Here is a 21,251-nt window from a genome sequence, read left to right as displayed (position 1 = left end):
TGTCATAATTTCTTAAGAGCAAGAAGCAAGAAGCAGTATTAACAGGGACTACAGGTAATTAGTTATTTCTTATGTAACTACCATGACTCAGATTCTTTTGAGTTAGATTTGCCTGTGGTAGAAATTGCCAACAAAATACTAACCATCTTGAGATAGTCAAGCATCTGAAATGGTGGGTGATAGGACTATTTATTTGGCAAAACGCATCTTGGAGGGATCAAAAGTAGAAAATATTTTATGGATTGTAATTCTTGTATTAACACAATACTAATGTGCTCAAAAGCATCAATACATCAGTTCATGTGACTTCACAATGAACTACAAAGAAGGTGTTAACATAAGGTACACTCATTTTCTCGCTTGTACAGCAGAGTGGTGACAAAATGGTTCTTACTTGTTGGCCAGGAGATGAAGCTTGGAAATCTTAGACATAAGACATCATTTCAGGAGAGGCTACATTAAGATTATTGTTAAGGTTGAAAAGTAAATGAAAGCATGTGCAAAGACAAAATTCTACATTATACATAAAATTAGGTCTAATTGTATTCTAGAAGTCGGTAAATGTGTTAAACAGTAGGAAAGCTAGCAAGTACTAATTTAGCCTGTAATAAATGCAACACTTAAACATCTCTTAATATTAAATATCTTTAAAAGTGGCTGAAATGGATAGAACATAATGCAAAACAATCTTGCAATTACTGCAAATCTCACACGAATGGATATGAGGCAAGAAACTATTTTCTGACTGTTCTGATTTTATTACTAAGATATTTTTATATAGCAATATTTAACATTTAATACTTAAGATTGTACTAAATATATATAGGAATACTTATGTTAAATATATTAAGTAATTTATATTAAATATATTTTATATAGGAATATTTAATATTCCATTTTATCATAAAATTACACATTTGATATAATTCATTCCAGGAAAGTCCTAATCGGTATCACAGCAGGAAAACCAAGCAACAACATGCAATTCCATATGCCACATCCTCTGCTTTTTATTATCTCCATATTTTATAGCATTCTCGTTGCTCTACAAAAGAGAAAACTTTTCTATAGTAACCCAACCCTCTCTATTTTGGACTTTGGAAGATATATAGTCTAAAAACTATTCAATTTTGATTCATCAATGCAAAATAAGATATCAACAACATTTAATCAAATGAGTATCAGCATTTTGCAACAAAAAATTACCATAATACACACCCGATTAATTTGATTTAATCTTGCTTCTAAATTTTCTTAATACTCTTAAAGCCAGTACTAATCATACAAAAATGAGCAAGTAATCAAAATCATGCCTTGTTAAGATATAATACTAAAAAACTCTCATGTAAATATTTAGACAGCATTTAATAATTATCCTTTAGAGGATAAAATAAATCTACAAGCCATTCAAGAGTCAAATGGTATTTCAGTTATAATTCAGTAAATATTATATTCATGAAAGTAGTATGTAATACTGTGTAACATGTACTACAGATAGCTCATGAATTAAAAGATAAGTTTATTTGGGGCCAAAAACTCTGAAATTCATATACATGAGGCATCACATAAAATTCATATGAAATGTAAAATATAAAAGCACCCACCTGCATCTGTATGTTTCATAGAAGTATCTGAGAACATTATTATCAAAAGACCAAATTTGTTGTGATACATGTAAATACTGAGTCACTGAAATATTGCAGGTTCATTCTAAAATAAAAATAGTCAACTGGTTGAGATATTTCATTTTGCCTGTAGCAAATGATGCATTTGAGAAACTCATACCTATATGAAATGCTAGCTTTGCTCCAAATTGCTTGGACTGAACTACCTACAGGAAGTACATTTTCTTCTCCAAAAACATACAATGTTTTCGAGCTGACACATGTGTCACTGATATTTCCCATTACATCACTTCTATATTTAACTTAAATGTATCAGTATTCCCTCATTTAGCTTGGATGTTACAAGATCTTTAAAGCTTCATATTCCATTTTGCACCTTAGACACTGCCACTGCCTGCCTACCTGTGTGTCACATATTGTCTGCTGTTGATAAGGCTGGGCTAGGTTGCAGAATTTCTTCTGCTCCTATAATCTTTTTTTTTTCCCTCAAATGTGTATTCGATGTAAATAACACAATTGTTACACTTCAGCTAAAGAGTCTCTAAATAACCTAAAGGTAAATATTTTTGTAAAGTTCCAGTAACATATTTTGAGCTATTTTATGGAAACATCAAATCTGATGTAGAACTGCAATAGTTTTGGTAGAATGGATCAATTTTGATCATTAAAATTGTCAGTAAAGCATACTGACAAGTCACTGTACTTGAAATGAGAAAAGAGCCTTGAACGAAAGTTATTCTAGTGAATCTTCAAGTGATCAAATTGGGATAAAAAGCATGTTCTGATTTGGTACTAAATGCAGCCAAGGCATCACTGTGAAGAAGGTATGTGGCAATATTCAAAAAAAAAAAAAAACATGGCAGTATTTCCTGACTATAGATGCTTTCAGCATGAAATGACTTTACTGTTTGTTCCGAAGTCAGGCGTAACTCCAGCAATGGGTAAGAATGTATGTAGCTGATGAGGATGATTGCTATTACTCTAAAAAAAAAAAAGAATTTCTTATTTTCACAAAGCTTGTAAGATGCAAAATAAAAATGAATAATGTGGCCTTGGCATGATGGCTCAATGACTAAATCCTCACCTCGCAAATGCTGGGACCCCATATGGGTGCCAGTTTGTGTCCCAGACACTCCACTTCCCTTCCAACTCCCTGCTTATGGCCTGGGGGAAGCAGTCAAGGATAGTTCAAAGCTTTGGGGTCCTGCATCCACGTGGGAGACCCTGAAGAAGCTCCTGGCTCCTAGCTTTGGATTGGCTCATCTCTGGCTGTTGCGGCCATTTGGGGAGTGAACCATCAGACAGAAGATCTTTCTCTCTGTCTAGTCTTCTCTCCATAAATCAAACCTGCCTTTCCAATAAAAATAAATGCTTTAAAAATGGATAACTATTGCTTTAAATCTAACTTTCAATTCATAAACTTAAGGAAACAGATGAAAGCTCTAATAATTCATGCTGGTTCTTTAGGGCCAAGTAAGTGACTCCAATATCACTTGGCTGATCACAATGGCTGGATTCTGAATCGATTCAAAGCAAGAAGGCAAAAGCTTCCTCCAAGTCGCAATTGGATTCAGGGGCAAAAGCAGTAGTGCTATTCTTTGCTACTTTCCCAGGGTTAGACAGGGGGCTTAGATGCCAGGACTCAAACCACAAGTAAAGGCTTAACATGTCTGCCAACACAAAATAATCTTTCTTTGTAACATTACAAATAGAAGTAATTTCAAAGAAGTGCACAATTTCTCTACATATATTTTTCAAGCATGCTGATGGTACTCAAAGGACCTCATGCACACACTGAAATGGAAATGGCAGCCTGACCTACAGAGTCAAAAAGTGACTCTCGTCAGATGGTTATACGACATCTGTTCCTCTGACCAAAGACCAAAACTAATCATTGGCTATAAAAACCCCCTTCGTAATAACCACAAAAATAATGGAATGCTAAAGACTAAATTTAAGTAGAATTATGCAGGACCTATCAGAATAAATTTAACAAGAAATCTGAAAGACCTACATGGAGAAAACAGTAGCATTTTACTGAGGAACATAAAAAGAATATGTATAACTGAGAAGACACATCATGTTCTTTAGTAGGGAAAACCAACATTATGTCGAAGTAAATTTCTTTCTGTAGTCCCCAGTAAACTTTAAAGCAAATTAATATATATATATTTTTAAATACAGTGGCGCTTATTTACTAAAATTTAACAAAACTGTGTAGTTTCTGATTGCTCTGATTTATTACTAAGAAATTTCTTTTATATAGGAAGATTTAACATTTAATGTTTAATGTTGTGTTAAAGTGTCTGCAGATCAGTCTTACCCATTAGGCTAGCAAAGGTGAGGTGTGGCACAGTGTAGCAGATAAAGCTGCTCTCTGTCACAGGGACACCAGCATCTCATTTGGAGGCTCAGCTGTGTCCCAGCTGCCACACTTGCATTCTAGCTTCCTGCTAATGGCCTGGGAAAGGCAGCAGATGACCCAAGTTGTCGGATCTGCCACCCATATGGGGGACCCAGAACTCCCAGTTCCTGGCTTTGGCTTGGCTCTGACCTGCCCACAACAGCTATCTTGGGAGTGAACCAGCAGATATAAGACCTCTCACATTTTCTCTCTCTGTAACTTTGACATAAAAAAATATAAATAAACCTTCCTTTTTGAAGTATGTATTCAGAGTGAGTAGTTTTAATTAATCTTGAAACACATCTCGATGGCTATTTCATACAAATGCTAATCACTAGTTAGGACCTAGTTTTCAGAAGACGAGACCATACCATTAAAATAGCAAGAATGATGTGAAAGACTGCTACTTTCTCTAAAAGTTTCAAATTTTAAGTAAAATCAGGGCTGGTGCAACAGCTCAAAAGTTAATCCTCCACCTCCAAGGACCGGTATTCCATATGGGCTCTGGTTTGTATCCCAGCTGCTCCACTTCCCATCCAGCTCTCTGCTTTTGGCCTGGGAAAGTAGCAGAGGATGGTTGAAAGCCTTGGGATCTTGCATCAGTGTGGGAGACCTTGAAGAAGCTCCTGGCTCCTGGCTTTAGATCAGCTCAGCTGTGGCCATTGTGGCCATTTGGGGAGTGAACTAGCAGATGCAAGATCTTTCTGTCTCTTTCTCTCTGTAAATCTGCCTTTCCAATAAATGTAAATGAAATCTTGCAAAAATTTAATCGAAATCTAATTTTGCTCTTTACTCTCAGGATTAGTACATGCATTCTTAGAGCAGATTCTGGTTTTTTTTTTTTTTAGTTTGTTTTGTTTAGCAGATTTTTTATTTTGAAAATGAACTGAATTTGTTCCTAGAGCAAAGATTTATTTACAACAAAAGAATAGAAGTAAACCCTAATCTCCAACTCATCTACAAATTCTAAAAATCCCAAAACAGTGCTTACTACTAGCTGACCTCTAAATGACTTAAGATTGCCTACTTTTGCACTGTTATATTTCTTCTTCTTTATGGTTTACATATTGATTTTACTGGGTTTCCCAAAAGTTATCTGGGAAGCTTCTAATAACATTTGTGCTGACAAATGACAACAGAGGCAAATTTTTTTTTTCTAAACTATCCTTCGACTTTTCAGAAGCCACAGAATAAATCGGATAGAAGAAAGAAGAGGCAGAAGCCCCAGGTCTAGCACATTTTTAACTATAGCACCAACAGGGCCATAGCGTGATCTGTCTAACTGGTTTTAATGTCACAAAAATCTTCCCCATTTCAGTCCATCCACCTGTATACAGGGACAACATTTCTCACTTCACAGAAATTTGGAACATAAAATGTGATAGGATTTAAGAGTTACGTTTACTTTCATCGATATTTTTCAATAAATGGTATGGACTTCAGTAGCTGTGCATCATAACTAAGCATATCCCACTTACAAATCAAAGCTGTAAGTTTTTAAATTCTATTTTTCATCAAATATTTTAAATGCAAGTGTTTACAACATATCAAGAACTTAAAATATCATACAGATGCTTTGATAATTTTTATGTTATGGGGGTAGGCAACTGGCATAGTAATTAAGAACCCTGAATAGGGCATATCCCAAATTCTGGATCCATCCCTTATTTCAGCTTCCTGTTAATAAGTACTCTTGGAACTAGAAAGCAAGGTCTGAAGTACTTGAATCTCTGCTTCCCACACTGCAACTCCAGAATAAATCTTGGCCCCCTGGCTTCAGCCTGGACCAGCCTCAGCTGTTGTGGCATCTTCAGGAGTGAACTAGCGGATAGGAGATCTGTGTCCTCTGTCTCTCTGATTTTTGCATAAAAATTGTTATGAAAGGATGAGGTTATGTAAACATTCTTACATGACAAATAATTAGGACACACATGCGTAGCTTTTGTGGTAGACAAAACCCAGCTATGATGTGAAAAATAGCCCCATCTTTCTCAAATGTTGAAGACACATTACAAACTCCTTAAAGATGAGTACATATGTCTGTCACTGTCTCCACTTCTCTTTCCTTTCCCTTCCTGAGACTCTGTGTCCAATCTATCTCAAATTTCAACAGTGGAGCTGGTGCAATGGCTCAACTGGCTAACCCTCTGCCTCATAGCACCAGTATCCCATGTGGACACCAGTTCATGTCCTGGAGACTCCAGTTCCAATTCAGTTCCCTGCAGTGAGGATTACTGAAGCCCTTAGGCCCCTGCACCCATGGGGAAGACCTGGAAAATGTTCCTAGCTTATGGTTTTAGACCAGCCCAGTACTATCCACTGCAGACTTTTGGAGAAAGAACCAGTGGATGGGAGATCCTTCTCTGTAACCTTTACTTTCCAAGTAAAATAAGCATTTTTTTTTAATTCCACTAGCATAGTGTGTGTTAATGCAGCCTTTCCTAATTAGTATGCTAGACATGAATATCATAACAGCAATGGAAAATCAGACTTCCGGGGTGTTAGTTATTTGAAAAAGGAGAGCATGCACAATTAAGAGAAATCTGCTCCAAAATTTTTTGACAAAAATAGTAGTTTTTCCTTTAAAGATTTATTAATTTCTACTGGAAAGTCAGATTTACAGAGAGGAGGAGAGACAGAGTGAAGGATCTTCCATCCGCTGGTTCACTCCCTAAGCAGCCCAACAACCAGAACTGAGATGAGCCTAAGTCAGAAGCAAAATCATTATATGTGGATTATAGAACAGAACTTGGTCTCTAAAATTTAAAGTTAAAAAAGAATCCTACAAAATTTGTAGGAAAAATGAGGCTTTTTTTCTTGTGGTTTATAACTCTATAGATATTTGTATAAATTTGGCAAGGACTTCAAATATGACTTTCAAATAATAAACATGTCATTGCCCAGTGTGTTAAGTTTTAAAAATGGGTTGACTACACCCAGCATGCTGCTGAGATCCAAGTAAAGACACGGGAGTTTACCAGCCTGATAGGAATGTCCACAGCTTGGCAGCTCAGCCTCACCAGAGTAGAAGCTCCGGGACTTCACAAAGCTTTAGGGAAACACAAGGCACAAACTGGCTGGAGACCTTGATCCTTTTAAATCAAATATTCATGCAGCATAAGCAAAACAAACATGTATTTACAAAAGTAAGTCCTGAGGCTTCTTTGTAGATCAAAAAAAAAAAATAGTGAAAAAAAAAATACTAACATTCCAATTACTTTTTTAGACAAAGGTGGCTTCAATGATAAAATAGTAATCTCATTTTATAACCTAATAATTTGTACCTGCCTGTTTATATTGAAAAATATTAAACATTTCTCCTTCTTACTTCATGGATATTCTTTAAATGTTACATACATCATTATGCTCAAGATGAATGTTAAAAAACATTCTTGAAGCATGTAAAGTTGTGGAAAAGACAATGACCTCACAAAGCTGACAATTTTTAAAGATGATTTTTGTGTATTTCTGTAACATCCAGATGTCCTGTTACAGAAACTTTCTCCATCCAGTTACCTTGTGGTCCTAAGCAGCAGGGCAATTCAGGTTGTACTTGAAATCACATACTCTATCCTGGGAGGGTCAAACAGTCCCTTCTCCCAACTCCTCCAGCCATTCCATCAGAGATCTCAAGACAGGAAGAGATGACGCTCTCACCACTGTAAACAGCCATCACCTCTGAAGCAACCACGCTACAACCCTTACTACCCAGGGATTTCTACTGGAGAATTCTATGCAAAATTGGCCTCCATTGTTCATTTTATTCCCTATATCTTTTGAATTTAAAAAATAGACATGAAAATTGAATATATTTATGTAATAACTTATTACATGAGTAATGTCCAATAAGATAACTTATATATGTGTTTATATATATATATATATATACATATATATATATACTGTTAAATGCTAAATATTTCTTTTCAGTAAAAACTTCAAAAATACTAACTTCTAGGTTTATTGATAGAGAAACGCACTGTTCATATTACCCAGTCACCTTACTCTGCAACATAGCAATCAGTAGGAGCTTCATACTTATACCAGTTCCACTTTAACTCACCCTCAAAGACATACAGCAATTCAGCTATAAACTTCTAAAAGATTAACTTTTTTCTTAGACTCTATGTGTAAATAAGATCATGTGATACTTGCCTGTAGGCACTTGGATTATCTCACTTAAATTAATAGCCTTGGGGGCCGGCACGATTGTTCAGTAGGCTAATCCTCCACCTCCAGATACTGGGGTCCCATTTGGGTGCCACTTAGTGTCCCAGCCGCTCCATTTCCCAACCAGCTCCATGCTTCTGACCTGGGAAAGCAGCCAAAGCTGACACTAAGCCTTGGGACCCTGCTCCTGAGTAGGAGTCCCACAGGGAGTTCCTGGTACCCAACTGGCTCAGCTCCAGCACTTGAGGCCATTTGGGGAGTAAACTAATGGATGGAATGTCTCTTTTTCTCTCTGGAAATCTGAATTTCCTATAAAAATAGACAAATCTTTTTTTAAAAAGTACTTATTTTTATTGGAAAGACAGATATCCAGAAAGAAGGCAAGACAGAGAGAAAGATCTTCCAGCTACTGAGTCATTCCCCACGTGTTCACAATGACCAGAGCTGAGCCTAACTGAACACAGGAGTCTCTTCCTGGTCTCCCACGCGGATGCAGGGTCCCATGGCTCTGGATCTTTGTCTGCTTTCTCAGGTCACAAGCAGGGAGATGAATGGGAAGTGGAGCACCTGGGACAGGAACCAGCATCCACATGGGATCCGGGGCATGCAAGGTGAGAACATTAGTCACTAGGCTACCACACTAGGCCCAAAACTAAATAAATCTTTAAGAAAAAATAATACACTTCAGTTCCACCCATATTGTTAATAATGAAAAGATTTCATTCATTTTATGATTAACTGATTCTATATTGTATAAATATCACATATTTTAATTCAGTGGACGGACACTTAGGTTGTTTGCCTTTTCTAGAGCTGCAATAAACATGTGCATGCAGATGTCTCATCAATGTGCATTCCATTTTACCTGAATATATATACTCACGTGTGAAATTACTGGATCATGCCGTAGCTCTATTTTTAGATTTTTTTTTTTTGAGGAACCCACACGTTTACACATGGCTGAACTAATCTGCATTTCCACCCACAGTGTGCGACAGTTCCCGTTCTCGCCACATCTTCGCTGACACTTGCTACATTTTGTCTTTTTCGTAACAAATGTACTAGAATGAGGAGCTATCTCATTGTGGGTCTGCCTTTCTTTTCACTGATGATTAGTTACATTGATATTTTAGTCGTGTACCTGCTGGCATTTGCATGGCTCTTTTTGACACATTTATATGTACTTTAGATTTTAAAATAGGTTATTCTTTATTTATTTATTGTAACTGAGTAATTACATCGTTTGGTTGTTAACCCTTTTTCACAGTAGTGCTTACAAATATTTTCTGCCGTGCTGTAGGCTGTCTCTTCATGGTGTTACCTGCTTCCAACCCTATGCAAAAATCTTTTGGCTTTAGAAAATCCTAACAGTCTGTTTTTGTTTTTGATTACTTCGTTATTGGAATCTTATCCAAAAAACCCTTGCCCAGTCCAATGCTCTGACATCTTTTCCAACGGTTTCAAAGTTTCAGAGACAAAAATAGAAAATGACAGAACATTGATTTTAGAAATACAATATTCTCAACTAATGAGACTTTTTTTCCTGGATATATCACAGTTCATTCTTCCACTCAAAACAACTACGGTGTCAAAATGTACCAGTTTTAGAAACAGTGTATTAAAAAGTTCAAAATGAAAAAAATAACTCATAATAAAGACAAACAACAGTGTGTTCAAGATGCTCAATAGTCCTTAAATTAACTATATGTATATACTTCAAGCACTTTAATTAGGCAGCCAAAGTAATTTGCAGGAAGTTACCTTGGTAGCATATTCCCATTATGTACAACAGCGACCCCAGCACTCCTGGGACACAGCCATTTTGGACAAAAGGAAAAGCCAAACCATTCTGCACATATTCCAAAATGCTTACTGGTATTTTTCAGATATTTCAAACTAATTGTTCATTTATACATAGCATCACATACTGTGAGAGAAAATCCTCTCTCTCCCCTTTGAAAGCTTTCTTCAAACTAATGATAGAATTATTAGATTTTTCATCATTGGATGCCAATGAAATTCTTTTGAATATTTTAAATAACATGGTCTGAAAAATAAATCAAAGTTGGACAATGTTTTCCACTTTCCCCATGCTTACAATTAGTATTCCTGAACTCTGCTTTATTTCCAGTTAAGAAGATTCTCTCAGCAGGTCACAGGATCTACCAACACGGCACAAAGTCTCTCTTATACAACCCTCTAAGTAGCACGCAGTGAAGCTGCACCGCAAAGAACTCAACCCTTCCTGTCCCTGTAACTCAGCAGTCTTGGAAACTATGTAACTTCCCTAGCCCTTAGCTTCCAGATTTGCAAAAGGGAATTCTGTGACTTGGATCACAGGATTTCCGTGAGCCTTCACCGAGACAGTCACACACACACCCAACATTTTTATTTTTGCTGCGCTACTGCCAACATGCGATGACTTTCTTCATGCTGTCCATTCCCACATGGCACTTTCCCACCCAACTTTTTCTAATTTTAGAACCGATTCAAATTGTACTCCACTTTCCCGTTCAATCCAATCCTTCTGACTCAGTCCACTTGACCTTCACTTGACTAGAAAGCTAGTGTTCCTAAAACAGTGGGCTCAGACAGTAGCTGTGTTGGGACCATACTTTTAACCATGTGGAATCCCAAATCCCAGTGAAGACCTCCGTCGCACAGGCCCAGAGAATAAGCGTACTAAAATTTTGAGAATCGCTGTGAAGCATAATTCTTCTTGGGACTACACTACTCTCCTGCCCCACTTGATAAGTATATTTCCTAGTATCCGAACACATTACAGTTCTCAACTACCCCAACAAATTCAGTTGCTACTCAGTTAGCACCTCCTAACTTTTAGGCCTGGACTGGCACTAGGGATCCACATGAACAGTGGCCCTGCAATTAAGCTTCTCAACAATTTTAATATTCCTCTCTGGCCTACTCATGTGTCACTTCTCTAAGACATATGAAGATTCACCTTTAAAAACCTCATTAATTTAATTATTGCTCTTATGTTAAGAGATAAGTCATTTCATCTTCAATTGCCCACACAATTACTTTCTAAGTTAAGACCTCTTGGCAGGCAAATGGGCAGTAGGTGCCAAATTATAAAGGAAGGAAATGAGATGTGGCAACATGAGCCACATATTACAACAATGATGACAACAAAACAGCAGCAAATACCAGTAGTCTAAACCCATTCTCTGCAGCTTTATACAAATAATTACAGGAAAATATAGACCTATTTCTCTCCTTGGTTCATAAAACAGATATTTTTCAAACACAATGTACAACTGAGAGCAGCATACATAAATCAGATACTTGGATCTTTTAAAATTCAAAACTATCCATTTTCCTTATTTGAATGGTCAGTTTGAAAGTGTCTCTATGTCATCCAAACATTTAGGCACCTTTTAAAACTAGAATAACATCAGTAAAAACCACAGAGTGAAGACAGCTGAGACACACAAGTCAAGTAAATCCATGAAGCTTTAGCTTTCCACTCTGCTTAAACCCAATTTTTTCTTCATTAAAGGTTCATACAGAGAAATAAATAATATGCTCCTTTATCTTCAAATAATGTTCAGCCAGTTATTACTAATAATCTATAAAATATTCAATAGATTCACTTTTTTAAAAACAGTCAATGAATAGAATGTTTATAATTTGTTCCTATGTTTATACAAATCTGCATGATCAATGAACATTTTTAAAGGATGTGGAAAGACAAACACCTCTTTACAGTGCTGGTCTGTTCAGTGAAAATGCAGTTGACATTCACACAAATACTGCATGCAACATGTAAAAGACTAACAAGGAAACAGCAAGAACTAGGGAGATTGATAATATTTACCTTACATATTTTTCAGTATTTTAAAATTATTTTATAACAATGCATCTTTATCCATAAATGAATATGATGGGAAAGCACAAAAACCAGTTACTCGAAAAAAAAAAAATCTTTTTTGGCTTAGAGACAAAAGTCATTTTTAACACTGGTATTTCTCAACTAGGGACAATTTTGTTCCCCAGGACACATCCGGCAATTTTTGGAGATGCGTTGGGTTTTCAGTGTTTCAACATTGGGAGGGCCGCTAGCACCCAGTCTGAAGAGGACTAGTGTGCATGTTCTTAGAACCTTCTGGGTGCAAGTCAGGCCTTCCCAACAGAGCAGTGTCTGGACCAGACCACAGACATTAACCAGGCCAACACACCATGCAGAAGAACGGCCAGCAAGCACAGGCCTCCTAGAAGGATAAGCCCTTCCTTCCTTTCTTGGATTTACATTCCTAGAGCAATTTTCAAGAACTTTAGTTACTTTTGTAGGAGGGAGCTACTTTCAGCATCTGAAATTTAATACACTTTCCTCTTTTGCTTTCTCTTTCCGGGCAAGTACATATGTAGTCTCAAGCACAAACTTTGTTCAGAGAACCAAGAAAGCAAGGGTAACTAACAGATTTGATCTAAGAGTTAACCAAAGAGAAGAAAAGAGAAAAAGATTTACAAACCAGCAGTATCAAGTGGCATGGTTGTTTAAAAACACATCTTCCAAAGATGTAATCTTTATATGAACTGCATTTATTATGTGGGATAAAGAAAGAAAATAACAGGAAAAGAGAAGAAAATGCCAACCATCTTTAAAAAATTTGTGTATATGAGTAATTTATCGGGAAGCACAAAAGTGTATTTTCAACATATTTTCACACAGTATTCACCCTCAACATGAAGAAAACCATGAGTCCAACATGGTTACTGGATAGATTTTTGCTGAAACTATAGGAAAATTATCAGACAAGTTAATGAATAGAAACAATATCTGAACGAAAGTATGACATAGCCATCTTGAACTCCTAAAACTTTTAAACAAATTTTCTCTATGACTAGTTCAAGACAAGCTTGGTAGTTTAGCATAACACATACTTGTCCCAGGGACAGGAACCACAGGGTATTTAGTACATACTGAATAATACACTTTCTTGAGATAACTGTAGTGCCATTAAAATATTTTTTCCAAACAGGGAGGAAGAATGACAACAGGAACGTCTCACAGAGAATTTGTTTATTCCATCCACCCACTAATTTTTCTTTCAGAAAATCACAAATGTAAACAAACAAAATCAAGAACGTAAACAAACAACAACTACAACAAAATAAAGTCCTCTTGAATAGAAATTACTAAAAAAAAAAGAGAGAGAGAGAGAGAGAGAGAGATTATGATATGTTTTAAAATGCAGACTATGGGCTTGGTGTTGTGCCATAGCAGGCTAAGCTGCCACCTGCAATGCCCACACCCCACCTATGTGTCAGTTCCCATCGTGGCTGCTCTGCTTCTGACTCAGCTCCCTGTGCATACACCTGGAAGGGTGCTGCAGCAGAGCCTGCAGAAGTTCCCGCGACCTAGCTCCAGCCTGGCTCAGCCCCTGAAGCCAGAGAGTGAACCAGCAGATGGAATATCTTTGTCTCACATTCTCTCTATATAATTCTTCAAATAAACGCATCTTTTAAAAAGACAATGCAGTATAACCAGGTGGCTTATACTAAGGTGTGTGAAGGCAAACGTTTGCCAACTGTGACCAGCACACCACTCACCCTTTCGTCTGAGGTTCCCTCTTGTTGTAAATAGGGTTGCAAATGGATGCAACTTTGGGTTTGATGGGACAATTGGTCACGATAATGAACAATGCAGGATGTCTGCACAAGCTGATCACTCAGTAAGGAGTAGCTATACTTAATTACGGTGATGACAATGATAACGGAGAATAAAGAACGCTGCATAAGAAGAAGAAAAAAGAATGCAAAGAAGAAAGGGAAGGAAAAAAAGGATATGTGTGCTTGCTGAAACTGAGGCTACAATTAAGTTATTGAGCTTTCAGCACAGCCTCCAGCATGCTTCCAGCTTCCCAGGTGTTCTGACTCACCTCCCACAGTAGCCAATTTTAACCTCCACCAGTCTCAGGGAGAAAGTGTATCCTGTACCACAGAGAACAGATACATCTGAAGGAACAAAGTCTTCAGTCTTGGGTCATGCTCCTCCAAACTGAGTTCGACTTATTTGAGCAACTTTCTTTTCCCCATTTCCTTTCAGATTCAAAACTCAAGTCTCCAATCCTAAAGACTACTTGGCTGTATCTGGCCGAGTTCCATTTACTGTAGCAGGGAAATGACCCTTGGTTTCCTTTTGAACGTCTTCGCCTCAGCCTCTAAGACCGGATGAGATGGAGGTTCTGCGCATTTCCCGACGGCCTCTGAGCCCTACATTCAGCTCCTCTGTGGGGCCCTTCTCAGGGCCCCATCTTCAATCACAGCGCTCACCAGGCCTCCACTTTTAGCTATGTTCTCACTTTCCTTTTTAAATTTCACACATTCTTACAGTTTATAAGAACCTCTTACAGACTAACAAAGTGCCAGTCTACCTCTCTAGTCTTGACTTTGTCCCCAACTTCAGACTTGTGTTTGCCAATCACGTATCGGTATCTCCAAATGGAATATACATTGGCAGTTCTCAGATCGAATTCAATGTTCAGATATCACACTGTCCTTCCTGTCTTCCTCTAACCAATAAATGACATCATTAGAGAACTGGCATTCATCAATGCCTGCCACTTCCATTTCATAATGAACCTGGTTTTCAGTATTTTCATTGATTCAGGTCCTTCGAGTCTTTCTGGATTTACCAAGTAAATCCCAATTTATCCCAACCCTAGGTCTTTCTCAAATTCAATGCACTCACCACACTTCAGTATCTTTCTCTATAGGTACAGATCTCCTCATGCAAATCTCCCAGTGAGAATTCATCCTTTCATAGGGACAAAAATTAAAATAGCAAATAAGGCAAAAAAATGGTACTCATATTTATTTAACAAATACATATGGCTTCCACATCAACTTTATCCCCTTTCCCAATCGTGCTCCAGCCTTTTTAATCCATCTGAAAATCCCTAATACCATGTGCATTCCTGTATTTTATCCTCTTATCTGCTATTTCTTTCTGGTTAGAACACCGACAAATCCCTAACACCATTCTCTACTTAGCTAATTTCCACTTAATGCGCCAGTAGTCTAGACCTCCAATCCGCTCTGTGTATTTATTTTCCCCTTTCAAACATGGAAGCTTCCTCCATGGAGCATCTTGCTGCAGCTCTTACTTTAAATGATGAATGCCTTTGAGATATGCTACCATAAAAATAAGTGATTCATTTAATATTTGTGGCATTCACCAATATCGAACATCCAAGCACTCACGTGTATTCTGAGAAAACCACATGAGGAAAGACACTATGACTTTGATGAGATGTAATTTACATGCAAGCATGATGGAGGAAGTCAGGATAAATACGCAATATTATGCAATTTGAAATACAAACACCAAATGAATGAGTAAAATAGCAAAGGACAAAGGAATTGATAAGAGACAGAGCATTAAGCATTTATTTAAGCTGTTCAGAAAAGGTTTTTGATGGGGAAAAAAAAAAGATTTAAAGTAAACTTCAACTCAGGAAGAATTTGAGACAGAGTCTAAGATAAGGAGCACCAGAATATCAGATTTCCTAAGGTCTGGGGAGAGGTTAGTCCTGTTCACCTCTCTGCTCAGAAGGTCTAACACATGCATGAATCAGAGTAGCTGCTAAATAAGTATCTGTTGAATGGAATTTTAAAGTGTGCAGCTGGTGATGGAAGAAAAACATCTGTTTTAAAAAAGGAACCACTTTTCCCCATTTGCTAGTCCATAAAAAAAAAAAAGGTAATTTGTATATGTGTTTACTAGAACTCTTTCCTCAAAAGTGAAATATTGCTTCACTCTTTGCTTGGCAAATGTGCTCTTTCAGGATGGAGAGGAAGCTGCTTTAAACGAAGAGAAAGCTATTTCAATCCATAATACTCAGAGCCAATTTTGAATCTTTATATGCTTTTTTTTCATCAAAGAATCTTAACAAAAAAGATTCCTGCCAATTTAACGAAGACTTCTAAAAATATTTCCTTCCAAAGCCAAAACTTTCTGCTGGGGAGCATTCCACTTGAAATCAGGTTCTTCTACAGCCCTCCCGTGGCGCTGACAGCCACCTGAATCACACAGCTGAGGCACCAAAGCCACCCTCCCTCACAGGAACTCACCACTCCATCTCCTTTTGGGGATCTACCTTTCCTTGGGAAGCAGCCTTGGTAAGGTCAAGTAGCCAACCAACCACACTTACAACAGCAGCCCCTTGGCCACTGGATCTCCTGAGTGCTAACCTGGTATTCAGTCTTCATTACCTTACGCTCATGCAACGCATACATTCACGTGTCATTTGATCCGTTCTGTTGGAGCCACCTGGGACGGGTAGAGTAGGGTCCTCATCTTGTCTAAGTCGTGAGGAAGTGAACCCACCCTGACTGTGAATCTCCCCACTGCCATCAAGCCCAGGACGTGCCTCCAGCACCCAAGGCTCCTGATTCATGAAGGATGCTTCCGTCCTTGTCATGTGCAATGAGCATCATCACACAGACATGGGCACTTGGTCCTTCAACACAAAGGACTCAATGACAATTTCAGTGGTCTGGAGCATACCGTTTTTTCAAAGCCAAATGTGCTATAAGAGAAGCTCACAATGACCAGAGGTTTCAGTCCACAAAGGATAAGGAGGCAGAACTATGTGCATCCATCAGTTCAAGGTTTCACTTTAATCAGTCAGTCATTCAGAAGTGAATCTAATCAGAATGTCTTCACTCTTTTTAGACCCATGTATGGGGAATAATGTGGCATCGACCACGACTTCCATTATTTAGAGTCAGGGACAGTATTTCTCATCTGTTGCTTCAAAGAAAATTCAGCCATATTTTAAAGAAAAAAAAAAGCCACAAACATCACAAAACTCTTCTTTAAAGACATAATTTTAGGTCTTTAAATGGCTAGCTGAAATAAATGTTATTTTTTTAACAAGTCAACATGTGGCTGGAAAAAAAAATCCATGGGTGTAATTATCAGGCCAAGAAAGGAACCTGGCCTGGAATGTTTCACACTTGGTTCTGATCACTGATGCTGCGATGCTGTCCCATTTACAACCTGAAACTTCCTTTGGCACTTCGAGCATCCCATGACTTTTTGGCAACAGTGAATAACTGCGAATAACAGTGACCCCTCACCTTGGGTGGATCTGTGTTTTGACCAGCAGGTCTCAGGTGTGTCCGTGTGTCCGCCTCACACATCTCTGCGCAATGTTGCATGGAGGTAAAAAAAAGTAACCAAAACTCCAGAAAAGAACGATGTTTACAAGCTCTTGGCTTATCTACTGCAGCAACCAGCAGTCATCTCTTGATTCCAACATTATCATTTTGGAGTCTGGGTTTTCATCAGTTTTATTTTTTATTATTTCCAAAGAGCCTCATTTTTTCTTGTGAGGGCTGAAAGAAGCACTCGGTACACACCGGAAGGCCTAGGCAAACAGACAACAACATGCAGAGGAGAGGAGCCTGCCCCGACCCCAGGCAGGACCACACCAGCCTCTGCACAATGCTGCCATGAGAAACAAAGGTCGTTTCAATTAGATTCTAGTATGCGGGACTTACGAGGCACCCACGTTGGGACACCTTCTATCTTTACTCCGAAGTGCAAAATATAAACTGATAAATGACCCCTCAAATCCTACTCATGAGAATATTTAAACGTCCAAGAAGTCAAACCATTCCCCAAGAAACCCTGTTTATTCACACAGGAGGAATTTCATAATATATTTAAAAAAAAAAAGTGTGGTTCCGAATTACCCGATGTTATCTTTAGTCTAGGCTTATTTCCTACCTGACAAAAATAACCCCAATAATCACAATACAAAAGGAGTCACGCTGTTCACACACTGCTGGAATGACGACTAGTCCCTGCACCTTCACAGTATCTCAAGATCAGTAGTTATCTTTGTACAATTCACGAGCAGTATGCTTACAGAAATACGGAAAGTTGTCTACTTCTGAGAACACACTTAAGCCTAGTTCTTCAGCCTTCTTAAGTTAAATAATAAAGCATGCTAATTTTCAATGCTGCATAGCTTGAAAATACAACACAGTGCACTTTTCTTTTTAACGATTCATTCACTTTGACAGAATAATGTGTTAAAATCTTTTGTGAAATGCTGTGAATTATCAGGAATGAAAGTAACAATAGAATTTTAAATTAAAAAGTGGCAAAGTGTATGGATACTTTTCATTAGGGTAAAACTTCAAAAACAGGAGAAAAAAAATCACTATAGAAATGTCCCAAGTTAAGTTGCCTGAAGTGAGGGAATGTGGGACACTTGTCAGTCTTACATGGCTGCAATGCTCCCGGATGGGCAGCAGGGGGCGCTCCTGCACGACGCAAACATCCCCCCCACAAGTGTTTCCCAGTTGGGGAACACAGGTTTTCTCTCTCAGTACTTGCCGAAATACCCCCAGGAGGTAGCCACTGAGGAGTGATGTTGTTGATAGATTGTGCAGCTTAGGATAGGAGTTAAATGATTGTAAAGGTGACTGAAGGTGGCATAAGAAGCAGAACACGCTTACTGGAGACAAGGTAGCCAATGCTTGTTGTGTTTATCTGAGTGCACAGGAGGTGGTGAGCAGTGGGGACAGGCAGGGCCTTCACCCCTAGCTGCAGAGCCAATCCTGAACTCAGTAAGAGTGTGCCATCATTCCAGGCTCATGTATTCGGCCTCTCTGTTGCAGTTCAGTGGCAAGTTGTTTTCTCTGTTCAAAGTCACACCAAAATTCTACTTCTTCGCCCTAACTCCACTCCAAACGCCCCCAAATCACTGGATGACCTGAGTTTCCCATGAAGCCTCTGCAGAAGCTGTCCTGCCTGTGGCTGCATTGCACAAAGGACCCGTGTAACACAGTTCACTCAATCCATACCAAGTTCGGGGTCTCCCCTGGACCAGGTTGCAAACTTCATGAGGCAACAGAGTGTGTCATGCACAGTGAGCTCCGAGGCAGAATCCCGTGCCCTTGGCTCCCAATCATAACACCCACCACACATCCCCCAAGCACCCTCTACCCCAGCACCTGGCCCCCTCCTCCTCTCTGCTCCCACCAGAAGCTCTGGAGACACATGGCCCCAAAGCCACACTACTCACCATGTTGACTTCGGAAACCATATCAATACTGGCAATGTCAATGTTCATTCCCACGGCCACAGGGGGACCTGCAAAGCAACAGGGCCAGCCACGTGACTTCTCAAAACTTCATACACTCTTAGCAAGAGTTGTCGCTGGGCCTGGGACATCCAGCCCGCATCCCGTGTGCTGCTCGCTCTTGAACTCTCTCATGACCCTGCCCTTGTTTTCCAGAGGCTGTCAGACACTCTTCTAGGAATCGCTCTTCTTCCTGGGCACACACGTGTGCTCACAGACCCGGTTCCAGCCCTATGGCTCAGACTACACACGCATACAACTCACAGAAACTCGGCAACCGTGTCCAGCCCGTGGGACTGCTCTCCGTGCCACTGCGACCCCCTCCTCTTCACTTATTCACACCCCTCTCTGTGCCCAGGATTTGGCTCTGGAAGCTTCCTAAGGGTCTGCAGCAAAATGAAATGGGCATAGCAGCATCTCTAGGGCTGCAGTGGGAGACGTCCTCCCTCCCCCACCCCACCCCCACTCGCCCACCCTAGCCCTCCCCCTTCTCCTATGCTGGGAAGCTTGGCAAGTTGGACAATATCCAGACATGAGCCACTTTAAATCCAGCGAGAAGAACTCTTTCCAAAGTAGGCGGGCACAGGGGGGTTACTGCCACCTTTCCACCAATTGCCTGCACATCTTCTCCTCCAAATGTTCCCCCTGGCCTGCTTTAAGCCAGGTTCCCTGGTCACAGCATGGACTACCCTTAAAGAGTCTGGCATCTGGAGGAAGCAAAGACAGTGAGGCGAAGGACTGACAGCAGCCACCGTGTGTGAGTACACGCTAAGAGGGTCTCTCGGAATGACCAGCCAAGCGCCAGTGACAGATCGGCTCAAGTTTGCTTCAGTTTCTCAGGAAGGCAAAACAGGGACACATTTGATACACATGCAACTACGAGCGTGGAGAGCGCAGAGCGCAGGGTGCAGGGCGCGCGCACACACACACACACACACACACACGCACACACACACACACCAGGAGCTCTGTAAGACAGCCTGGGCTACAGCTGGGCTGCTGCTTATCACAAAGGTAACTCCATTACCTCCAAAATCGGGTCTCAGACGAATATCATAGCCTTTCAGCAGTCTGTCCACCGTCTCTTTAACCAGCGACATATTACTAGGGTCATTGACACTAAAGAAAGGGATGACAAACACAGGCGTCAGTGAGGGAGCAGCGCCAGGCTGCACATTCCAGCTCGCGGAGGTATGCAGGCAGAGCCATTCAAAGTGAGAAAGGGGAAACAGCACTTACCTCTGCGCGCACACGGCAGCGATGATCAAGGCGAAGGACCAAATCCCAATGTAGCCCCTTTTCCATACTCTCCACATCCCTTTAGTGGTTCTATTTTTTTTGGTGGGATTATTGAGGTTTCACTGAAGACAGGAGATCCAACTTAGTCTGCCCAGTGCAGTAATTCTAATGTGAGGCGCATGCGCACGGCGAACCAAAACATCAAAGGGGCAGCAGCGGCTGCCGGGCACCCAGCAGATTTCCTTGTTTAAAAAAAAAAAAATTAAAGGGGAAAAGGGGAGTACATATATATGTAGAACAGATACATATCTGACTATGATAGGAATGTCACCCCACGGGAACGCCCGAGTAGAGTGTCTGGGGTTGTCCTTTTGTTAAGACAAAAACAACTACAGTGCCTGGTAAGTTTGGTAGTTACAGAAGGCAGTTTTGCACCTCGAGGGTTTGTGGGTTTGGTGTGTGTGTGTGTGTGTTCTTAAATACACACACCCGGATTAGGAACCTGGAGAGCCAAGAGTAGGTGTGGGGGGTGTCCAGGAGCCCACTACTTCTGGTCTCGAGGGCGGCAGGGGGGCCAGGAGTTTGAACTTTTATTTCTTGGGCGAATGGTATCCCCACCCGGGGTGAGATGGAGGGGGTGAGGGTGGGAATTGTGCTCGGAGGTGGAGAGGGGCAGAATCCAAGGGGAGG

The 21,251-nt window shown here is 39.8% G+C and overlaps 1 protein-coding gene across 3 annotated transcripts in view; it reads right to left on the bottom strand.

The window, feature by feature from the left end:
* The window catches only part of GABRB2 (gamma-aminobutyric acid type A receptor subunit beta2), a 194,547-nt gene extending 173,742 nt beyond the window's left edge, over positions 1-20,805 (bottom strand). For 2 of the 3 annotated variants that reach the window (XM_040975725.1, XM_040975722.1), the window contains exons 1-3: positions 20,562-20,638; positions 20,350-20,441; positions 19,266-19,333 (exon numbers count right to left, since the gene is read on the bottom strand). In XM_040975725.1, the coding sequence (XP_040831659.1) occupies positions 19,266-19,333; positions 20,350-20,441; positions 20,562-20,638 (237 nt within the window). Of the gene's footprint in view, positions 1-19,265; positions 19,334-20,349; positions 20,442-20,561 lie in introns of all 3 variants that reach the window. The other variant, XM_040975726.1, reaches the window with a different exon arrangement.
* Between the last annotated feature and the right edge of the window lie 446 nt (positions 20,806-21,251).

This window comes from Ochotona curzoniae, unplaced genomic scaffold, assembly GCF_017591425.1.
Source record: "Ochotona curzoniae isolate NIBS_2020 unplaced genomic scaffold, NIBS_Ocur_1.0 contig_1, whole genome shotgun sequence".
Lineage (NCBI taxonomy): Eukaryota > Metazoa > Chordata > Mammalia > Lagomorpha > Ochotonidae > Ochotona > Ochotona curzoniae.
The sequence above is the reverse complement of the archived record's forward strand: the minus strand, read 5'-3'. Positions and strand labels throughout refer to the sequence as shown.